General features: G+C 44.5%; 2 protein-coding genes and 1 long non-coding RNA gene across 4 annotated transcripts in view; 1 reads left to right on the plus strand and 2 right to left on the minus strand.

The window, feature by feature from the left end:
- LOC131105144 (uncharacterized) overlaps window positions 1–923 on the plus strand; it is a 5578-nt gene extending 4655 nt beyond the window's left edge. Inside the window, exons 2-3 of the long non-coding RNA XR_009119882.1 lie at window positions 236–320; window positions 627–923. This is a non-coding gene — a long non-coding RNA (uncharacterized LOC131105144). The remainder of the gene's footprint in view (window positions 1–235; window positions 321–626) is intronic.
- The window catches only part of mdc1 (mediator of DNA damage checkpoint 1), a 13634-nt gene extending 1385 nt beyond the window's left edge, over window positions 1–12249 (minus strand). Inside the window, exons 1-11 of one of the 2 annotated variants that reach the window (XM_058052962.1) lie at window positions 12161–12249; window positions 11646–11792; window positions 11039–11581; window positions 10871–10940; window positions 9180–9994; window positions 8829–8891; window positions 3601–7976; window positions 2906–3031; window positions 1922–2104; window positions 1725–1850; window positions 620–730 (exon numbers count right to left, since the gene is read on the minus strand). In XM_058052962.1, the coding sequence (XP_057908945.1) occupies window positions 620–730; window positions 1725–1850; window positions 1922–2104; window positions 2906–3031; window positions 3601–7976; window positions 8829–8891; window positions 9180–9994; window positions 10871–10940; window positions 11039–11581; window positions 11646–11778 (6546 nt within the window). In that variant the 5' untranslated portion in view covers window positions 11779–11792; window positions 12161–12249. Of the gene's footprint in view, window positions 1–619; window positions 731–1724; window positions 1851–1921; window positions 2105–2905; window positions 3032–3600; window positions 7977–8828; window positions 8892–9179; window positions 9995–10870; window positions 10941–11038; window positions 11582–11645; window positions 11793–11918; window positions 11981–12160 lie in introns of those variants that run through there. The other variant, XM_058052960.1, reaches the window with a different exon arrangement.
- Window positions 12250–13872: 1623 nt separating this feature from the next.
- Window positions 13873–19014, minus strand: tubb5 (tubulin, beta 5). Its single transcript, XM_058052964.1, has 5 exons — window positions 18858–19014; window positions 16451–16559; window positions 15350–15460; window positions 15026–15270; window positions 13873–14861 (listed from the first exon to the last, which is right to left on the minus strand). The coding sequence occupies exons 1-5, from the start codon at window positions 18912–18914 to the stop codon at window positions 14049–14051; spliced, it is 1335 nt and encodes a 444-aa protein (XP_057908947.1). The 5' UTR covers window positions 18915–19014; the 3' UTR covers window positions 13873–14048.
- Between the last annotated feature and the right edge of the window lie 724 nt (window positions 19015–19738).

Below are 19738 nucleotides of genomic sequence, written 5' to 3' on the forward strand. Positions count from 1 at the left end.
GTTACATGTATTTTACTTGCATACTTCATTTTTTCCCTAGCAATTTACAAATATTTTATATTTTAGCAATTTACTTATACTTTACTTATATTTTTAGAGCATTTCTCATAATATTTTCAGAATTAAAAGGTATTTCCAAATTTTAGTTTAGTAATTTTAGTAGTAATTTTAAAAAGTCTTGTTTTTTCCCCCTTATCCATCCATCCATCTATTTTCTATGCCGCTTATCCTCTAGGATCACATGGGCATGCTGGAACCTATCCCAGCTGACTTCAGGCAAGAGGAGGCGTACACCCTGGACTGGTCGCCTGACGATCAAGGTCATTTACGTCACAAATTTACCTCATGTATGTATTTTTAGAACATTTCTAATGGTCTCGGAAGTGTAAAAAGAAGTTAACCACTGTCATATGTAAAAGCATCATAACAACCTCTCTTAGCTTTGATAACTGGCGTGTAAGTAATGATTAAGTATAACATGCACAGCTACGCTGAATAAACTCTTGAGAGGTTCTTCTCAAAAAGACCTCAGGATTGTTGGACTTTAGAGGTTCCACTGATTTGATGATGAAGTGTCACTATGCTGTATACTGTGCATTTTTTTAGGGCTTGTTTTTACCTTGTAGGAAGACGGCATCTTGGGAAGAAAGGTGGCTCCACTGCAGGTAATGATGTCTTTCATGTAGACCGGCTCTGGCTTCACTGACTTAGTGATGTGGATCGCATATCCCTGGAGGAGATGAGGCAAAAAATGTGGCATGAGGATCTTTTGGAATGTCTGCACAAAAGATCAATACAAGCTTTCTTTTTTTAGCCGGTATATTGAACAACTCCTTTAGATGACACAGCACATGGCTGTGGAGGATTCAGAGACTTGACTCGGTTTACATCTTGCGTTAGAATTCTGGCTCCGACTGCATAAATGAGCCGTGTAAGGACAAATGCATGCTAATGTAATTCTATACACTGGAGGTTGTTTTGACTGGATAAAATCCTGCAAGCTGAAACCAAAAGATTCCTTGCTAAAGCTATTTTCACAACATTTCAGTTGGGAAACATTTTGCAGTGTAACTAGTTTTCTAAACTTAAAAAATGCAAAATCCTGCCGTGACACACATGGTGGGAATGCTGTGATGAAAGCTAGATTCTGCCACAATTAACTTAAAAATGTCAAAGCAATCAACTTGAGAAAAACGACATTCATTCATTTTCTACCGCTTTTCCTCACGAGGGTCATGGGGATGCTGGAGCCTATCCCAGCTGTCTTCGGGCAAGGGGCGGGGTACACCCTGGACTGGTCACCAGCCAATCACAAACAACCATTCACACTCACATTCATACCTATGGACAATTTGGAGTCGCCAATTAACCTAGCATGTTTTTGGAATGTGGGAGGATCCCGGAGTACCCAGAGAAAATCCACGCATGCACGGGGAGAATATGCAAACTCCACACAGAGATGGCAGAGGGTGGAATTGAACCCTGGTCTCCTAGCTGTGAGGTCTGCGCGCTAACCACTCGATCACCGTGCTGCCTTAAAAAAAACGACATAACCTCAAAAAGACACAACTTCCACTGTCAGAGTGCTTCTTGTACTTAATTCTAGTAAGAGCTGGCTCATCTCGGATACTTTAAAAATCTTTGTAAATTTGACTTTCTACTAATTAGTGTGTTACTTTTTGTGTGAAATCCTACAAATCAACGGAAGAGGTGAGTGAGAGTACCTGCAGGAGGGGCTGACTGCTGGCAAGCCTCAGTGACTCCTGCAGGCAGAAACTGAACTTCTTCTCCTGCTCTGGATCCTGCACAATGAAGGCTTCAGGAGGCAGAAAACTCCCGGCTTTACCGCTCTGAAACAATATAGAGGACTGTCTCACTTAAATATTACACCATTTTTTTGGGCTTTTAAAACCATACTAACCATCTCCAGCCACTGTGTGTTGACAATGGGAACTCCTTTGGCCACAGCACACAAGAACTTGACAGTCCTGCGCACTTTGTCCGTCACCAGGCAGTTCATATCTGCGGCGCAGTTAGCCAGAGTGCCTCCTAAACAGGACAGCACTTCCTCACCGGTTTCGTCCACCACCCCGGTGAACAGCACCTAAAAGGTTAATTAAAATAAGCACATACCCATTAATAGTTATGTTATGTTTGTCAGTCAAAATTGAATAAATGCAAGGAATCGCTCCCGAACATAAACATTATGGACGCTCACATTGCGGCACAACCACCGGTCAGTACTGAAATGTCCGTTGGAAGATGGCAACTATTTGAGGAAATACAGGATTTGATTTTCCAATAAATTTATGAATGTCCTCATCCAAAAGTAGGATTATTTATCCCGGAGGGAAGATGCTGTGTCATTCATTCATTTTCTACTGCTTATCCTCACGGGGGGGTGCTGGAGCCTATCCCAGCTGTCTTCAGGCGAAAGGCGGGGTACACCCCGGACTGGTCGCCAGCCAATCACAGGGCACATATAGACAAACAACCATTCACACTCACATTCATACCTATGGACAATTTGGAGTCGTCAATTAACCTAGCATGTTTTTGGAATGTGGGAGGAAACCGGAGTACCCGGAGAACCCATGCATGCACAGAGAGAAACTCCATGGCCGAGGGTGGAATTGAACTTGGGTCTCGTAGCTGTGAGGCCTGCACATTAACCACTCGTACGCCGTGCAGCCCTAATACTGTATCATGTGACACAATATATATTATTTACAATTTACAGTCGTGTAGAACTGCGTTGTATCATACCAAGAGATGTTTCTAGTATTTTGTTGAATAAGGCAACTGAAATATTTGAAACAGTTCTGCGGTGCAGTTGTACGCCACTCCATACTACAACCACAAAACCTAACATATTGCTACTTGGCAGAATGCATCATACACAAACCTTATAAAATTGACCGGCAGTTCGTGGTCGACGACTCAGTGGCGGGGAAGAGGTGCAAGAAGTCCCGGGAGAGGATTCCACGGAAGCTTTTCTCTTACGGGTTTTGCTGCTGATTGGAGTCTGAGGCTGCGGAAAGATGGAGGATCAACATGTAGCTTACAAGGCAGAAAACGGGAAGCAGGAAGCGAACTTGTGTGCGTCAATTTAGCACTTCATTCATAAGTACTTCAATAGCGCCATTAGTGGTGGGTTTAGCGTACTTTGTTGGGTTAGCCAGAGGAAGAAAAGCACATTAGTTGAAAAGGCTGAAATCATAAGGGAGACAAAAACACTAGCTTGGACAACAGCTACAACTACAAAAGGCAATTAAAAGAAGGCAAACCTTCCATGCTGTTCCACTCCAATCCTGTTGGTGGCAGCATTTAGTATGACACCATATACTGAGTAGTATTTCCAATGCTGCCTATGATGTAGTGCATTTGTAAATATATACTATAGTAAACATATTTTCCCCTTAGACTTTTAGACTTTTAAAGCTGGTGTTTACCACAACTGTAATAATCCTCATTTAGGGCAAAATAGATAAATGCCAGATCAACTGTTATTGTTCTGATCGATATATGAAAAGAGGTTTAAACCTCTTTGATAATCTTAAGTAAAATGGAATAGTACCTAGATAATTTTGATGATGTTACCTTTGCAATTTCCGCAGCACCACTGACAGATGGCAGACTTCCATCCTCACTGGACGTGTCGAAAAGAGATTGTTTAGCAATCCTGCCTCTTCTCTTAGCTTGGACACGAGCGAGAGAGTCATCTTTGACTTCTTCCCCTCCTGCCTCCAACTCTCTCTTCCTTCCTTTTCTCTTGTATTCTTTAGCCGCCTGTTGATTGTCGTCACCGGCCTCAACGGCTTCACTTTTTACCGTTTGGCCCCTGATGGTTCTTTTAGGCAGAGAAGAGTCTTCGCCAGCAGATTGGTTCCTCTGATTTGACAGCTCTGCAGCTGTAGGCTCTTTGGCATTGGTTCGCCTGCGCCCTCTGGTGGCAGGTGACGGTGGCTGCTTTCCATCATCTTCACTGAGGGACACATCTGTCTTCTTGCCCCTTCTGCCTCTTGGTGTAGGCTTGGGAGCAGAAGTCTGACTTAAGACAGGCTGGACCAAGCTGGAAGAGTCTTCACCAGCAGACTGGTTCTTCTCATTTGACTGCTCTGTAGCTGTGGGCTCTTTGACACTGGTTCTTCTCCGCCCTCTGGTGGCAGGTGCATGTTCTACCTCTAGTTTCTCTCCATCATCTTCACTGAGGGACACATCTGTCTTCTTTCCCCTTCTGCCTCTTGGTGGAGGCTTGGGAGCAGACTTCTGATTTAAAATAGGCTGGACCGAGCTGGGTTCTGGTTCTGATTTGCCCCTGATTCCTTGCTGCCTGCTACCTCTGCCTCTACTCCGAGAGCTGAGGCTGCTGCAGGACATCTCAGAAGCAAGGGAAGTGGAAGAACTGGACCTTGAAAGTACATCGCCAATGTCCTTCTCTGGTGGTTCCTCCACAGCCATCATTTGTCTCCTGGAGGTGGACACCCGGCCAGGACCATTTGACCTCTTCTCCACTCTGCCCCTCCCCCGACTCGTTTGTGTGCTTGCATTAGACACTTCAGAGCTGACAGAGTTGGAACATGAGCTGGTCCTCTTCGCCGGGACGTCATCTGGATCCTGCTCTTCTGCTGTGAGAGCGGCGATGGTTCTTCTGGTTGCTCTTCTGCCTGTCAATGGTGTTTTGGGTCTTTCTTCGGCTTCAATCTTCAGCTCCGTCCTCTCCCTCTCACATATTTCTTCTTCAATGGCCGCTTCCAATCGTTCTTCCCTTTTTTGAGACTCTGCAATTTCTTTTTGTAGTCTTTCCTGCTCTTCATTCTCCTTTCTCTCAGGTTCCCGAATCTCGTCTCCGTTTATCTTGCTTTCCAATATTTCCACTTGGATGCTTTGATGCTCCCCATTGTTCTGTTGATGGTCCTTGGTCTGCTGCAACTTTGCCTTTTCCATATTTTCCTTCACAGACCTGGATTTTACAGACTTTCCTCTAGCTTTAGTTCTTCTGATATCTCTATTTTCTGTGTCTTCCTCCTCTTGTGTTGTTCTTGAGTGTCCAACAGCGGTGCTGCTAGTTCCAACATCATCTTCGGTTCCTCTCTGAAGTAGTGAACCTGGTTCATTTTCTGTTGACTGACTTGTAGAATCCAATAACGACTGTGTCTCATCTTCAAACTGCAGTGGTTTGACTTTTCGTCTACGTGGGCCCGGAATAAAAATCTCGCTGTCCAGTTCCTCATCTTCAGATGTGTCAACAGGCTGAGTTGCAGGCTCTTCTTCCTCTCGACCTAATCCATCCCCGAGAGCAGATATCTCAAGCGACTGAGGCTCCTCCGCTTGGGGTTTTCTTGGAGCTACTGAAATGTCATCATCGCTACTCCTTTGGCCTTTATCCCCATCTTCTCGCTGACTTTTTAGGCTCAAAACGTCGGGCAGTAATTCAAGAGTGCTGCTGAGGGACTGAGTCTCCTCCTGTTGCTGCTTTGTTTGTTTATTATGGCTTAAGACTGGAATAGAGTCCTCATCATCACTATCCTCATTTTCACTTGTAGCCATAGGCTGGGTGACAGCTACATTCAAACTCGATGTGGGTCCCGTCTCAATCTGAAGCTGGATTTCATCTTTAGGTAGGGCAGGAATAAGGTCCTCTGTATCACTCTCCATGGTTTGACTGGCAGCCGTGGGCTCGGTCTCAGCTGCAGGAAAGTCACAACTAATCAAGGGTTGTGTCTCTTCTTCCTCATTCTCACGAGGGTCATTTTCACTTGAAGTCATAGGCTGGGTCGGGGCTACAGTCGTAGAGTGCTCTTCTATGGCCGAACCGTTAGAACACATAATAGATTGAGTCTCTTTTTGAATTTGTACCAAGACCGGAATCAAACCCTCGCTGTCACTCCTGTCAACGGGACTTGGAGTTATGACGTGGGTCTCTGTTACGGGAATGTCGCAACCAGTCAAAGGTTGTGTCTCTTCTTCAAGCTGTACTAAGTCAGGAATTGGAGCCTCACTGTCACTCTCCCCGGTTCGACTAGTGGGTATAGGCTGAGTCTGGTCTAAGTCCATGGGCGGCGTCTCGGCTGCAGAAAAGTCACCGCTCATCAAGGGTTGTGTCTCTTCTTCAAGCTGTAGCGGCTTTGCTTTTCTTTTGTTATATTGGATTGGAATCGAGTCCTCATCATCGGTTTCATCGTTATCACTTATCGCCATAGGCTGGGTTGCCGCTACGGTCATAGGCTGCACTTCCACAGCCACATCGTTAGAACTAGACACTTTTTCATGTGAGGCAAGAACGGGGTCCTCGTCATCATTTTCCTCTGTGCGACTCGCAGCTATGGGCTGGGTCTCACTTGAAGAAAAATCGCAACTAGTCAAAGGTTGGGTCTCTTCAAGTGGCCTCGCTTTTCTATTATGATGTAAAACTGGAATCGAGTCCTCCCCATCATGTTCATCATCATCACTTATAGGCTGAATCACAGCTACATTCAAAGGATTAGTATCAACAGCTAAACATAGAATGAATTGCTTCTCTTTCTGAGGTTGTACTAAGCCAGGAATTGGAGCCTCACTGTCACTCTCCCCGGTTCGACTAGTGGGTATAGGCTGAGTCTGGTCTATGTCCATGGGCTGGGTCTCGGCTGCAGAAAAGTCACCACTCATCAAGGGTTGTGTCTCTTCTTCAAGCTGTAGCGGCTTTGCTTTTCTTTTATTATATTGGATTGGAATCGAGTCCTCATCATCGGTTTCATCATTGTCACTTATCGCCATAGGCTGGGTTGCCGCTACGGTCATAGGCTGCACTTCCACAGCCGCACCATTGGAACTCAGAATAGGTTGCGCCTTCATTTTATGTGAGCCAGGAATGGAGTCGTCATCATCACGTTCCTCATTGTGGCGAGTACCAATAGGCTGGGTCTCGGCTACAGGAACATCGCAACTAGACAAAGGTTGGGGCTGTAAAACTGGACTTGATTCCACCCCATCGCTTTCATCATCATCATCATCATCATCGCATGTAGCCACAAGCTGGGTCACAGTCTGGGTATCAACAGCCAAACCTGTTGTGTATTTCTCCTGTTTTTGAAGCTGGACCAAGCCAGGACTTGGGTCCTCTTCATCACTCTCTTCAGTTAGACTTGTGGGTATTGGCTGAATCTGACCTAGGTCCGTGGGCTGGGTCTCTGCTGCAGAAAAGTCGCCACTCATCAACGGTTGGGTCTCGTCTTCGAGCTGAAGTTGCTTGGCTTTTCTTTTCCGTACTATTGGAATGGAGTCTTCATCCTCGCTTATATTTACCAGTTGAGTTTCAGGAATAGGTTGAGCCTCATCACAAGTTTCTCCAACCGCCTCCTTGTGTTCTTCCATTAAGTTCATTTCTTTTGGTATCTGATCTCTGGTATCTGGCAAAGATGCAACCTTGTTTGTAGTTGGGGCTTCTATTAAGGCAGGTTGGGTTTCAGGCACTGCTAAGGTAGGAGAAGAGGTGGGCAAGTCCAAAGGTTGGGTCTCTTCCTCTGGGTCATCTTCAGACCCATTGTATGGTTGTGAAAGATAGGCTTGTGTTTCTTGTAAAGCCAGCTCTTCCTGACGAACTGGACTCTTTGCAGGCTCCTCATAGGCTTGCGTGGCCTCCATGTTAAAATCATCCCTGTGGGATGTCCTAGCTGGTGTTCCATATGCTTGTGTATCTGCCACACTCACAGAGACAAAAGCCTGGGTGCTCTCCATGGCCAGGGCATGGGCATGGGCATGACTTTGTAGGTGGCTGCTATCGGACAACCCCAGTTGGAAAGATGCCGCTCCGCTCGGTAATTCTTCTACGTTTTCACCCGAGGAATTATGTTCTGATGCTTGGCTGTCGTCACGGAGGCCACCCTGGACCTGCTCTCGTGTCTGAATGATGAAAGGCTGCGTCTCGGCCACGACAAAGTCCTCATCCTCCAGGCTGTCTGAGCATGAAGACAAATCCGTTGGTCTCACTGCACCTTGGGGGAAAAACATTTCCATTAAAACATGCATAAAATGACCCTGTTTGTCATGTTCCCACCATGCGGTACAGTTCAGTTTGATACAGAGCAGTTCAGACCCGGTAAAACATGATCAGGCTTACTTTTCACTGATACTAGAAGAGTGGAAGTTTGCCCTGGAAAGGAGAGGAATAAAGTATATATGTGTGAATGAGAGGGACCCAAGTGGAAAAATTTGGTTACAGGGAGGAGATATATAGAAGGTGGAGAATTTTAAGTACTTGGGGTCATCATGAGTGACCAGGATGGATAGGATCAGGAACAAGTACATCAGAGGGACATTACATGTTAGAGGCCTTGGAGATGAAGTCAGAGAGGCCAGACTGAGATGGTTGGGAAGAGATAGTAAATATATTGGTAGAAGGATGCCGCGTTTAGAGCTGCCAGGTAGGAGGCGTAGAGGAAGACCAAAGAGGAGGTTTATGGATGTAGTGAAGGAAGACATGAGGGTTGTTGGTGTGAGAGAGACAGAGGCGGTTGATTTGCTGTGGCGACCCCTGAAGGGAAAAGCCGAAAGAGGAAGCGAAAGAAGATTCCCTTCTCCCATCCAGTTGGGTTGAAAGTAATTATCCAACAAGTATTTTGTGTGTCAATTGAGTGCGTGTCGCGGTTTGAAAGCGCACACAGTAATATCCTATGGTGATGGGTTCTGAAGGGACACGGTTACACTCCACTATAGCACAAAAATAAACAAATAATAAGCAACCAACTGAAGTTCAGAAGGTCAGATATTTGGGGATTTTTTGACAGCAGACTAAACCCATTTGGTGGAAACAAGTCTTCCATCAAAAAGCGACAACAGTAACTTACGTTTAAATGAACTCTGAACAGGACTAAGGAAGGCTTGGGTCTCCATCATCTCCACGTCTCTTTCTAAAAACATCAGAAAGTGCAAATAAAATGATAAGATCCACAATAACAATGTATATGATAAAAACAAATTGGGCACCCCCATTGTAATTCTTAGTTGAGAGCTCTTTTGTTGTCTCTGATATGGCTAATTAAATATTACAAACAATTCTCAATAAGAAGCAGTAATCAACAATAAAAATATTGTTAAATTAACACCTCTTTGTGTAAAAAAGTGAATATTTTAGCTATCATTTTTTATAGAACTACTGTATCTAACATCATTAGATGTAGTGGTTGTGGATTGTTTACCTTGCACAGGAGTAGAGCAGTTCTGTAGAAGTGCATCATGCAACCCAGATGTTTTTATCCCAGGAAGATTTGGCATTTTGTCCTCCATGTCTGTTTTGCTGTCCTGTCCACGGACACATCCAGCAGAGGGCGCATTGCACTCATCCACATCTGTGTCTGCAGACTCGGAAGCCGCTATGTTAGTGTCAGCCGGAATGACTGCAACAGGCACATTATTGCAGTTTGATCCTCTGACATCAGGATGTGTATTAAAGGCAGGGCCCTGATCATCATCTGACTCTGACAAGTCCCCCATCTTTAAGTCTAGCCTGGAGGGGGTTTCGTCTCTGCTGGTGTTGTCAGCCCCCTCGTCCACATCTGTGTCGCTGTCTAGTTGGAAGTCATCCAGCAGCACTGGAGGAGCTAAATCTAGTTTCGGAGCATCATGTGACACATCAGCATCAGTCCCCTCAAGGCGTCCAGCTTCACCATCATCCTCCACATCTGTATCGCTGTCCATGTGAAACTGGACTGCTTCCGCCTCCACATCAGTGTCACTGTCCACGTTAAAATCAGGGATCACAGTGCTTGTGGACACTTGCAGCAATCCTTCTCCCATAAAGCTTGCATTGCTTTGTGGCTGCTCCTGCACACCATGTTTTTTCTCCTCAAGCCTCATCCCTCCTGGTGTCGGGCCGTTTACCACAGCGCCTTCCCCTTCATCACTGTCATCTACAGTCACAGGCGAGATTATGTCACGCTCTTTGCTGAAGCTGACATGTCTGTAGGGCTTCTCTCTGGCGGAGGACGACAGTGTGATCAGGCTTTCATCCTCACTGAAAAGGACAATGGAAGAGACAAGGATTATAGAGCAGATTTACAGGGAGGTTGAAGTGTTCAATCTTAGGCCACCGATAGATTTATTGTTTTAATGTAGACTTCATTACTTCTATGTTGTCGTTTTCATGTTAATAGCGCACTCTAAAAAAAAAATCTTAAAAGGGAACCTATTATGCTGATTTTGGCACTTTATATTGAGTTGTGGACTCCTATATAGCAGCTACACATGATTACCAGCACAGAAAGCATTCTAGTTCTTCCAGAATCTGCACCTATTCAGCTGTATTTATTTGGATTTCATGCTTCCCGCGAAAACGGTCTGTTTTAATGTACTCCACCCATAGCCCGCCTTTAGGTACAGTGGATGATCACACTGCAGAATGCATAGAAATAGTTTTAGTTTGTGGCGGCAACTTTATAGAGGTTGATAAAGGGTATCGGAGTTGATAATAAATGGCAATTTATCTTTTTAAAATGTCTGTTTATGTGTTAGATCCTGAATCCCATCAGGAAGTAGAGACTGGACAGTCCGAAGTTTCTCAAGAAAAGAGGTTACTTCAAGACGTCCTTCAGTTGTAAGTAGCTTTACCATTTTAATTACACATTCTAATGTGTTTTGCAGGGCTACCAGTGTGTATAAAAACGCGGGTAGACCCACCAATTGTGGTGGAAAAGGCTATTAGCTCCCTGTATGCTACACAGACAAGCACATGACTTACACACAGTGTGACATCACAATAGTTTGTCATCGTTTAACACGAGAATACGACATTCTAACTACATTAATAGGTCAGAAAAGTGGAAAAAAACATAATGGAAAAAAGCATAATGGGTGCCCTTTTAAGTTGAAGAATTTACATCCTCTGACATACCTTTCAGGGACTATATTGTTTGTAGGACTCAGGAAGGTGGCACTGCGGTTATAAGAGTCTGAATCTGAACCTGTAAAATCCAAGGAAATCATAAACATATTTAATTGTATTAAAAATTCATACATACAGAAATAGCCATACACTTCCTGCATTACAGATCATACTTACCTATAGACTTGTATCTGCCCTCTCTTTGCCCCTGAATCTCTCCATCCGAGTCAGAGTCAGATTCCGGGACCAGCATCCTCTGCAACTGGACTGGAGTAGTCTCTGCAGGAGTCTTCTGTGCTCCATCAAGTAGTGATGGCCCAACTGAAGCATTTGTGCTTCCACTGGCCCTCACCTTAACTTGTTTCTCTATGGAAGTATCTGGATACCTGAAGTTCAAGCCTGCTGTCCTGCTCTCAGGAATCCCGGCGTCCTCACAGGTGATGTACTGACACGGGATGTCCGCCACCACCAGGCGGTCACCCTCGCTGAGAGAGTAGCGTACATTCGGAGTCAACTTTCGGCGCCCCTTTCGGGTACCGTTCATGCTGCCCAGATCCCAAACCAAAGCTTCCATATCAACTCTAATATGGGATCCTCGTCTCCGGTAGACAGAGATGCTGATGGTGGCGTGCTGCTTGGATACAGAAGGTGCCGGCAAGGGCAGAGTACAGGTGCTGGGGTCCCGACCAAGCACGTTATCGCCCACAAAAAGGGGGAAGTCTGTGAGACAAAGAGCGCTTTGTCAATATTGACCAGAAAGTTTAAACAAAAGTTAACCACTTACCTCTTTCAGGGATGTGGTCATTCTTCAAGATGCACAGCTTAGCTAAAGGTTTCCGGCCACTGTTTGGTTTCTCTTCGTGGTCCTCCTCATCTGACTCTAAGATGGAGTCATTGATGACCTGCGTAGCATCCATAGCTTGTGGGACGTCTGTGAAAATAAATACAGTATTAATTTTACCGTTACTCATTCAGGATTCTTCGTATGACTTAACATAACATGTTGTGTGCGGCTAACATTAGCATAGCATTAGCGTGCACCTCTCCAAAAACATACCAACTATGAGATTGATGTGGATACTTAAATTAACATGGAGAGTTAATCCTCTCACGTTTCTAGTAATCAGTTAATTGGCAAAAGTAAGTTAAGGTATGGCAAACGTCACTGCAACGCGTGCATCACTTTACATTTGATCGGTTAGACAGCTAAATCTTTAACAGTGTTTTGTACTAAAGCTCAAAACTAGTTTTCGAAGTCACGTAAGTAATCGGTATAAAACCAAATTGAGTATCACTTACCTTACACGCCCCGAGTTCAATGAGGAGATAAACAATCCACATCCCTTCTTCCGGGTGACGTTTGATCAACCTCCAAAAAAAGAGTCAGGGCTCTACGATTGGTCACAATAGCCGTCAATCATTTTGAGCTGCACAACCAGAAGCCGGTTACGAGTTGGATGCATTACCCAAGTCTCTGATTGGACCAAGAACCGGAGTCAGACACCCACTTTTCGCGCCACGTATCTGTCTTAAAGGTGTAAGTACCAATTCAGTGAGAATGTGTTTTTTCTTTGGAGGGCCAAAATCTAAATACTTCTAATGTTCATCATAATGTTATAAAAATTACGTTTAATATTTCACTATTTTTTTATACATTTGACTGAAAATTTGCTGAACATCAATTACTACACTTAAGGACATTGTACTTGCTTTATGCAGTGTATTAGATAGAGGCAGTACTACATGACATAGTACTGCATGAGTTACAGATAATGCATTTTAAGTCTGGCTTGTGCTTCATTCCAATGATAGTTGTGGTTGCCTGGTTCGCTTGTCATTCGTTATTCAGCCTTAACCACCTTTACGCTTACAAAGCAGAAAAATTGAATATTACATGACTTAATAATAGTGTGTTATTATCTGGTCTGCTGCATGCCTCGACTGTCAAAGGAAATGCATTCTTGCGTGTTAAAATAATTAATTTCAGGGTGCTTGAATACACTATTGCTTTGAGACAGGAAACTGCTGATCACAGCTGAAGCTCATATTATGCTGCTTGTAAAATTAGACTTTTTTTTAGTCCAAGTCAGTGTTCTGTATAAACGGTACCAACACAGAATGCAGTGACATGGCAGTTCCAGCTTTGGGGCTATTAGAAACCCCTTTAACAATGCAAAAACAGTGTTACTGTATGAAAAAATGGCCGAATGGGTGGACAAAGTCACCCTGGCTATTTTCCACCTTTGGAGGTAGTCCGAAGCCGGCATTTTTTGTGTCTTTGTCCTGTATATCGGCCAGGTGCTGAACAGGGATGCAGTTGAACCAGTAATTTTCCACTTTGAGCGGTATAGAATCATAAGCCCCTTTTTCCAAATTTTCCACCATTTTTTGCCTGCTGTTCTGTATGACAGGCACCAACACAAAACAATGGTGAATAAGATCGAGCCTGCAATTTTCCATCTCTGCAATTAGTGTGAGGGCGGCACGGCGGTCGTGTGGTTAGCGTGCAGACCTCACAGCTAGGAGACCAGGGTTCCATTCCACCCTCGGCCATCTCTGTGTGGAGTTTGCATGTTCTCCCCGTGCATGCGTGGGTTTTCTCCGGGTAATCCGGTTTCCTCCCACATTCCAAAAACATGCTAGGTTAATTGGTGACTCCAAATTGTCCATAGGTATGAATGTGAGTGTGAATGGTTGTTTGTCTATATGTGCCCTGTGATTGGCTGGCGACCAGTCCAGCTGGGATAGGCTCCAGCACCCCCTGCAAAGCTTGTGAGGAAAAAGCGGTAGAAAATGAATGAATGAATGCAATTAGTGTCAGAAACAGTTTTTTTCTGTATTAAGTACACCAAAACAAAGAAAAAAAAAGTGTGTAAGTGTGTACTGCACAGATAGGATAGGGGAGGTGACATTATTATATGTAAATGATTGTGAGATGCGCACAATTGCAACTATATCCTGTTTTGTTGGATTCTGTGTAAGGTACAACAAATGTTGGAACTATGAACTGCTAATGAACAGACATCAGTTTGTGGTTTGACAGCTTTTATTTTGAAATGAATGAGATGGGAACGCTAACTTGTCTAAAAGTGGACTCTAGCAAAGCTGATACTATGTTGGTTCCTTGGTTACGTGAGTAGTTGCTCCTTTTTGACCGTTTCTCGTTGTCTCGTCTCCTTGTTTCTCTTCAAGCATCTTCCTCAGCGTCCTCCTCAAATTCACCCTCCTCCTCAGCGGTGGCATCCTGGTACTGCTGGTATTCGGACACCAGGTCGTTCATGTTGCTCTCGGCCTCGGTAAACTCCATCTCATCCATGCCTTCGCCTGTGTACCAGTGCAAGAAGGCCTTGCGCCGGAACATGGCCGTGAACTGCTCGGAGATGCGCTTGAACAGCTCTTGTATGGCCGTGCTGTTGCCGATGAAGGTGACGGCCATCTTGAGGCCACGGGGGGGAATGTCACACACAGCCGTCTTGACGTTGTTGGGGATCCATTCCACAAAGTAGCTGCTATTCTTGTTCTGCACATTCAGCATCTGCTCGTCCACCTCCTTCATGGACATGCGACCGCGGAAGACGGCGGCCACCGTGAGGTAGCGGCCATGGCGCGGGTCGCATGCCGCCATCATGTTCTTGGCATCGAACACCTGTTGGGTGAGCTCGGGAACGGTGAGGGCGCGGTACTGTTGGCTCCCCCTGCTGGTCAGGGGAGCGAAACCGGGCATGAAGAAGTGCAGGCGGGGGAAAGGCACCATGTTGACGGCCAGTTTGCGCAGGTCGGCGTTGAGCTGGCCCGGGAAGCGCAGGCAGGTGGTGACGCCGCTCATAGTGGCCGATACCAGGTGGTTGAGGTCTCCGTAAGTAGGCGTGGTCAGCTTAAGTGTGCGGAAGCAGATATCGTACAGCGCCTCGTTGTCGATGCAGTAGGTTTCGTCTGTGTTCTCAACCAGCTGGTGGACTGACAAAGTGGCGTTGTAGGGCTCCACCACTGTATCTGACACCTGAACACAAAAAACACACAAAATCGTTGTAATTTCATTACATAGATGGATATATATATATATAAAGCAGCCATGACTGTACTCATCAAAAGTATGTTTGCTATATACTGAAGTAATTTTTGCATATAGTCGACTCTGTAGTGAACTGAAGCAGGCTAACTTACTTTGGGGGAAGGCACAACGCTAAAGGTGTTCATGATCCTGTCGGGGTACTCCTCCCTGATCTTGCTAATGAGGAGCGTTCCCATTCCCGACCCGGTTCCTCCGCCCAGAGAGTGTGTGAGCTGGAAGCCCTGGAGGCAGTCGCAGCTCTCAGACTCTTTACGCACGACATCCAGGACCGAGTCCACCAGCTCGGCGCCCTCGGTGTAGTGACCTTTGGCCCAGTTGTTTCCAGCACCACTCTGACCTACAGTGACATGATGTGTGTTAGCTTCTCTGTTCATAGACGACTATGCCAATAACGAATATAACTTCAAAACACTCACCAAACACAAAATTGTCAGGTCTGAAGATCTGGCCAAAAGGTCCGGACCTCACAGAGTCCATGGTTCCTGGCTCCAAGTCCACCAGGATGGCACGGGGCACATATTTACCTCCTCCACCAGAAAAACAAGAAGACAGAATACACAGACAGAAAGAAGACCAGCTCAGTCACAATTTCAACATGATAACACAGAAACTAACACTGAATTGCATTCATTGACGTGTGTGTGAATGACGGAAGAAAAGCTCTGACTTGCTTGGGGAGACTATTCATTCATTCATTCATTTTCTACCGCTTTTCCTCACAAGGGTCACAGGGGTGCTGGAGACTATCACAGCTGTCTTCGGGCGAGAGGCGTGGTACACCCGCCAGCCAATCACAGGGCACATATAGACAAACAACCATTCACACTCACATTCATACCTATGGACAATTTGGAGTCGCCAATTAACCTAGCATGTTTTTGGAATGTGGGAGGAAACCGGAGTACCTGGAGAAAAACCCACGCGTCCACGGGGAGAACATGCAAACTACACACAGAGATGGCCGAGGGTGGAATTGAACCCTGGTCTCCTAGCTGTGAGGTCTGCGCGCTAACCACTCGACCGCCGTGCAGCCCGGATATTTAATTATGAAATGCAAACTATCATGATATCACTCAAGAGAACATGTTGAAAAATAACATTAACCTGTCAAAATTAATTCATTAATTTTCTACTGCTTATCCTCATGGGGGGTGCTGGAGCCTATCCCAGCTGTCTTTGGGCAAGAGGCGGGGTACACCCTGGACTGGTGGCCAGCCAATCACAGAGCACATATAGACAAACAACCATTCACACTCACATTCATACCTATGGACAATTTGGAGTCGCCAATTAACCTAGCATGTTTTTGGAATGTGGGAGGAAACCGGAGTACCCGGAGAAAACCCACACATGCACGGGGAGAACATGCATGGAATTGAGCTCCCATCCTGAGGCCAATTATTGTGAATTTGTACACAATCCATGACAGCTACAAACGTCCAAGTCCGCGTTTAGCATACTCATCAGACATGTCACCCATTAAGCATGTTTGGGATGCATTGTTTTGTGTGTCTAACCTGTGGCCTCGTTGTAGTAGACACTGATCCTGTCCAGCTGCAGGTCACTGTCTCCATGGTAGGTCCCTGTTGGGTCGATGCCGTGTTCATCACTGATCACTTCCCAGAACTGCACAAACACACACACACATACGAACAGTATGGCATTACTGTTTCCTCAATGCAAATTGTAGAAAATGAGCAAAACAGGAGCGCTTGCATGGTGATTATCCCTCCTGTCACTGATACAGTTGTGCTGCTTTCTCATCAGAGTGACTAACTGACGACTCGCCACTTCTTTCACATACAAAAACGTGCAAAGAAAAAGGCACAAAGAAGCTACTGATGCCTTTTGTGGGGCCAAAACTAAAAATAAGAACCTAGCTGAAGAAGTTGATTGTCTTCAGATCTGCTTGCTACCCCCCACTTTAAAAGACCATACTTGTGTCTGTGTTTTAAATCCCTCCAAGCCAGTGGAATTGTTGATGTAAGCAAGTAACTATTCGCAAGACGAAATCCTCCAACTTTTTTTCCTGTCATGCAGCCTCACTTTTTTTTTTTTTTTTTGCCAAGAGCAGCAATAGCAGGATTTACAATAATCTGGATAAGCGGGGCAGCATTGGAGATCAGTATTTAGGAGATTGGAGAATGGTGGGGGGGGGGGGTCATCTGTGGACTGACTGTCAAAATAAAACAAAGTGACCTTAATATGAGGAGGGACAAAGAAAAGCATCATAGGGAAAGAGACACAATGGACGGCTATCAGCAAAATATTCACGGTGAAAGAATGAGGACAATAAGCGGCAAAGCGATGCCACACCCTGACCCACTTCACCACAAAGACACCCGCTCAGCAATTGTGTCAATCAAATCCGCTGGACATCAGAGTCAGGGAGAGTCCATGGGGAAAACAAATATGATATAAAAATAGGGAATACAGTATATTGCTGATGATCTGTGATGTTATGCTAATAAATGAAAACATAAGCATATAACTGATTCAAATCATGTCTATCTATCTATCGCTTATGTATGACCACATTAGCATGGAATGAAATTCAATTTGGGAGCCTGCAGTGACTTCACCCAGGGAGCATCAGCTGTTTCCTCCATTCCTTCCCCCACCCTGGAGCATTTAATGTGGTTAGGGGAATAAGAAGCCATGGATCACAAAGGCAACACACACACCCTTTATTAAAATTATATTTCAAACAAACCTACATAGCATGATGTGATGTAATAGCCAACAGATTTATTTGTTTTTCAATTAATTTTTCAATTTGTTTTTACATTAATCCTTTATATTAATTAAAAATACATTAAAATGTATTTTTTTTATTTTTAATATGCCTCCTATGACATATATCCACTCATATGAGACGTAAATAAATGTTTCTTTATAGTTTTTATTATGTACAGTATACTGTATAATAAATACTTTAAAATATTTTCACTAAAACTCTGACTTCAATATATTTAAAGCCCTATAAGAGACAAATGCATGCAAAATAGATTTAAAAAACAATGTAAATGTTAATTAAGAACGATCAGCAGACTGTAACGAGTGTGTAAGAGGTGATTTTAAGCATTTGTATAGCATTGCTTGTGAAGCAGATGTGTGGCCTTGGGGTGGTATGATGTCATACTATTGTTCAAAGAAAATCCGCTTGGAATTATCATCATCTAGTATTTCAGTCATTAAATAAAACAAGGAAAACTCAGAGAAATCCATGTTATCAAGTAATAAATGGGATTTTTTTTTTATTAGATGTGTGTATTGCTTTACCAATTAACCATGCCACACCCTTGCTATACAGCAGCTGAGCCATCCGCTGCAGCCCCTGGAAATAAAAATCTCATCAATAGCAGTTATTGATCTGTCAGTCATTTACGAAAAATAAGATTAAAAAAAAAAAACTCACTGTAGATCTTCTTCTATACTCCCATTGTCTGGGTTATTTAAATATGCCCAGTATGGAAAGGACAAAAGACTCTAAATGAGATGAATTCTGTGTGAAAGGCTCCTCTTGACAATATTTCTTTTGGGGGGTTCTTCTCTCATTTGCACACACACACAGAGAAACACACAGACAAAAGAGGGTGGATGAATGTGGAGACAGACACGCCCGGTGTGGACACAAGCAGACAGACAAACCGACAACACAAGCGCACCGTTATTCTCCACACCCACGCAACATTTACCGCAATGCACAATAGTCACCAAACAAAAGACTATATATATACATATGTATATATATATAAGAATATATCTACATTATATATGCATATTATTCATTTTTGTTAGGCTCTTTGTCCACCAGTTATGAGGGATACCAACCACCTGCACAATGGAATCAAACCCACTATTCACAAAACTTATTAGTGAAATTATTTTGACTTTTTTTTTTTTTTTTTAACATTTTCCTACCTTAGCACCAATCTGGTTACCGCACTGGCCGGCTTGGATGTGCACGATCTCCCTCATTGTGGATGCTTTTAAAAAAAGAAGTCTGGAGAGCTGAGAGTGACAGCAACGGCGAGACGACACCCACTGAGCTGGCTGGACAATGCCTTTATAATGCTGGAGGGGCTCCAGAGCAGGGAGGCAGGCTGGGGGCCGGGTTGAGGGAGGAGGAAGAGCAGGAGGGGCTTAAAGAGGCAAGAGCCCGGGCGTTGTGGGTGTGGATTGGCTGGGATTGCTGCAGATTCGGGACCACTAGGAGGGGCTATGGATGCTTCCTTGCTGCAGAGTAGGGAGTGGTGGTGGTGATTAGATATAGCAGAGGGTCTTCAACAGCTGTTCAGCACAGACACAGATTAAAAAAAAGGAATTATAAATGACCAGTCTGCAGCTGACAATGACACTACGCCCCTTCCTGTAGCTGTGCAACTGGGACCACATTGATGAGATACTGTACTTTATTTATTTATAACACAGTGTGTGTTCTATTTCCTCAGAATTTTCAAAAAACATTTTGTGTTTTATGATGTCTTATTGTGCTTAAAAACAAAATTATACTATATAACTTCAAAACATTCATTCATTTTCTACCGCGTTTCCTCACAAGGGTCGCGGGCGTGCTGGAGCCTATCCCAGCTGTCTTCGGGCGAGAGGCGGGGTACACCCTGGACTGGTGGCCAGCCAATCACATATAGACAAACAACCATTCACACTCACATTCATACCTATGGACAATTTGGAGTCGCACATTAACCTAGCATGTTTTTGGAATGTGGGAGGAAACCGGAGTACCCGGAGAAAACCCACGCATGCACGGGGAGAACATGCAAACTCCTCACAGAGATGGC

This window comes from Doryrhamphus excisus, chromosome 17 (genome assembly GCF_030265055.1).
Source record: "Doryrhamphus excisus isolate RoL2022-K1 chromosome 17, RoL_Dexc_1.0, whole genome shotgun sequence".
In the NCBI taxonomy this organism is placed as follows: Eukaryota; Metazoa; Chordata; class Actinopteri; order Syngnathiformes; family Syngnathidae; genus Doryrhamphus; species Doryrhamphus excisus.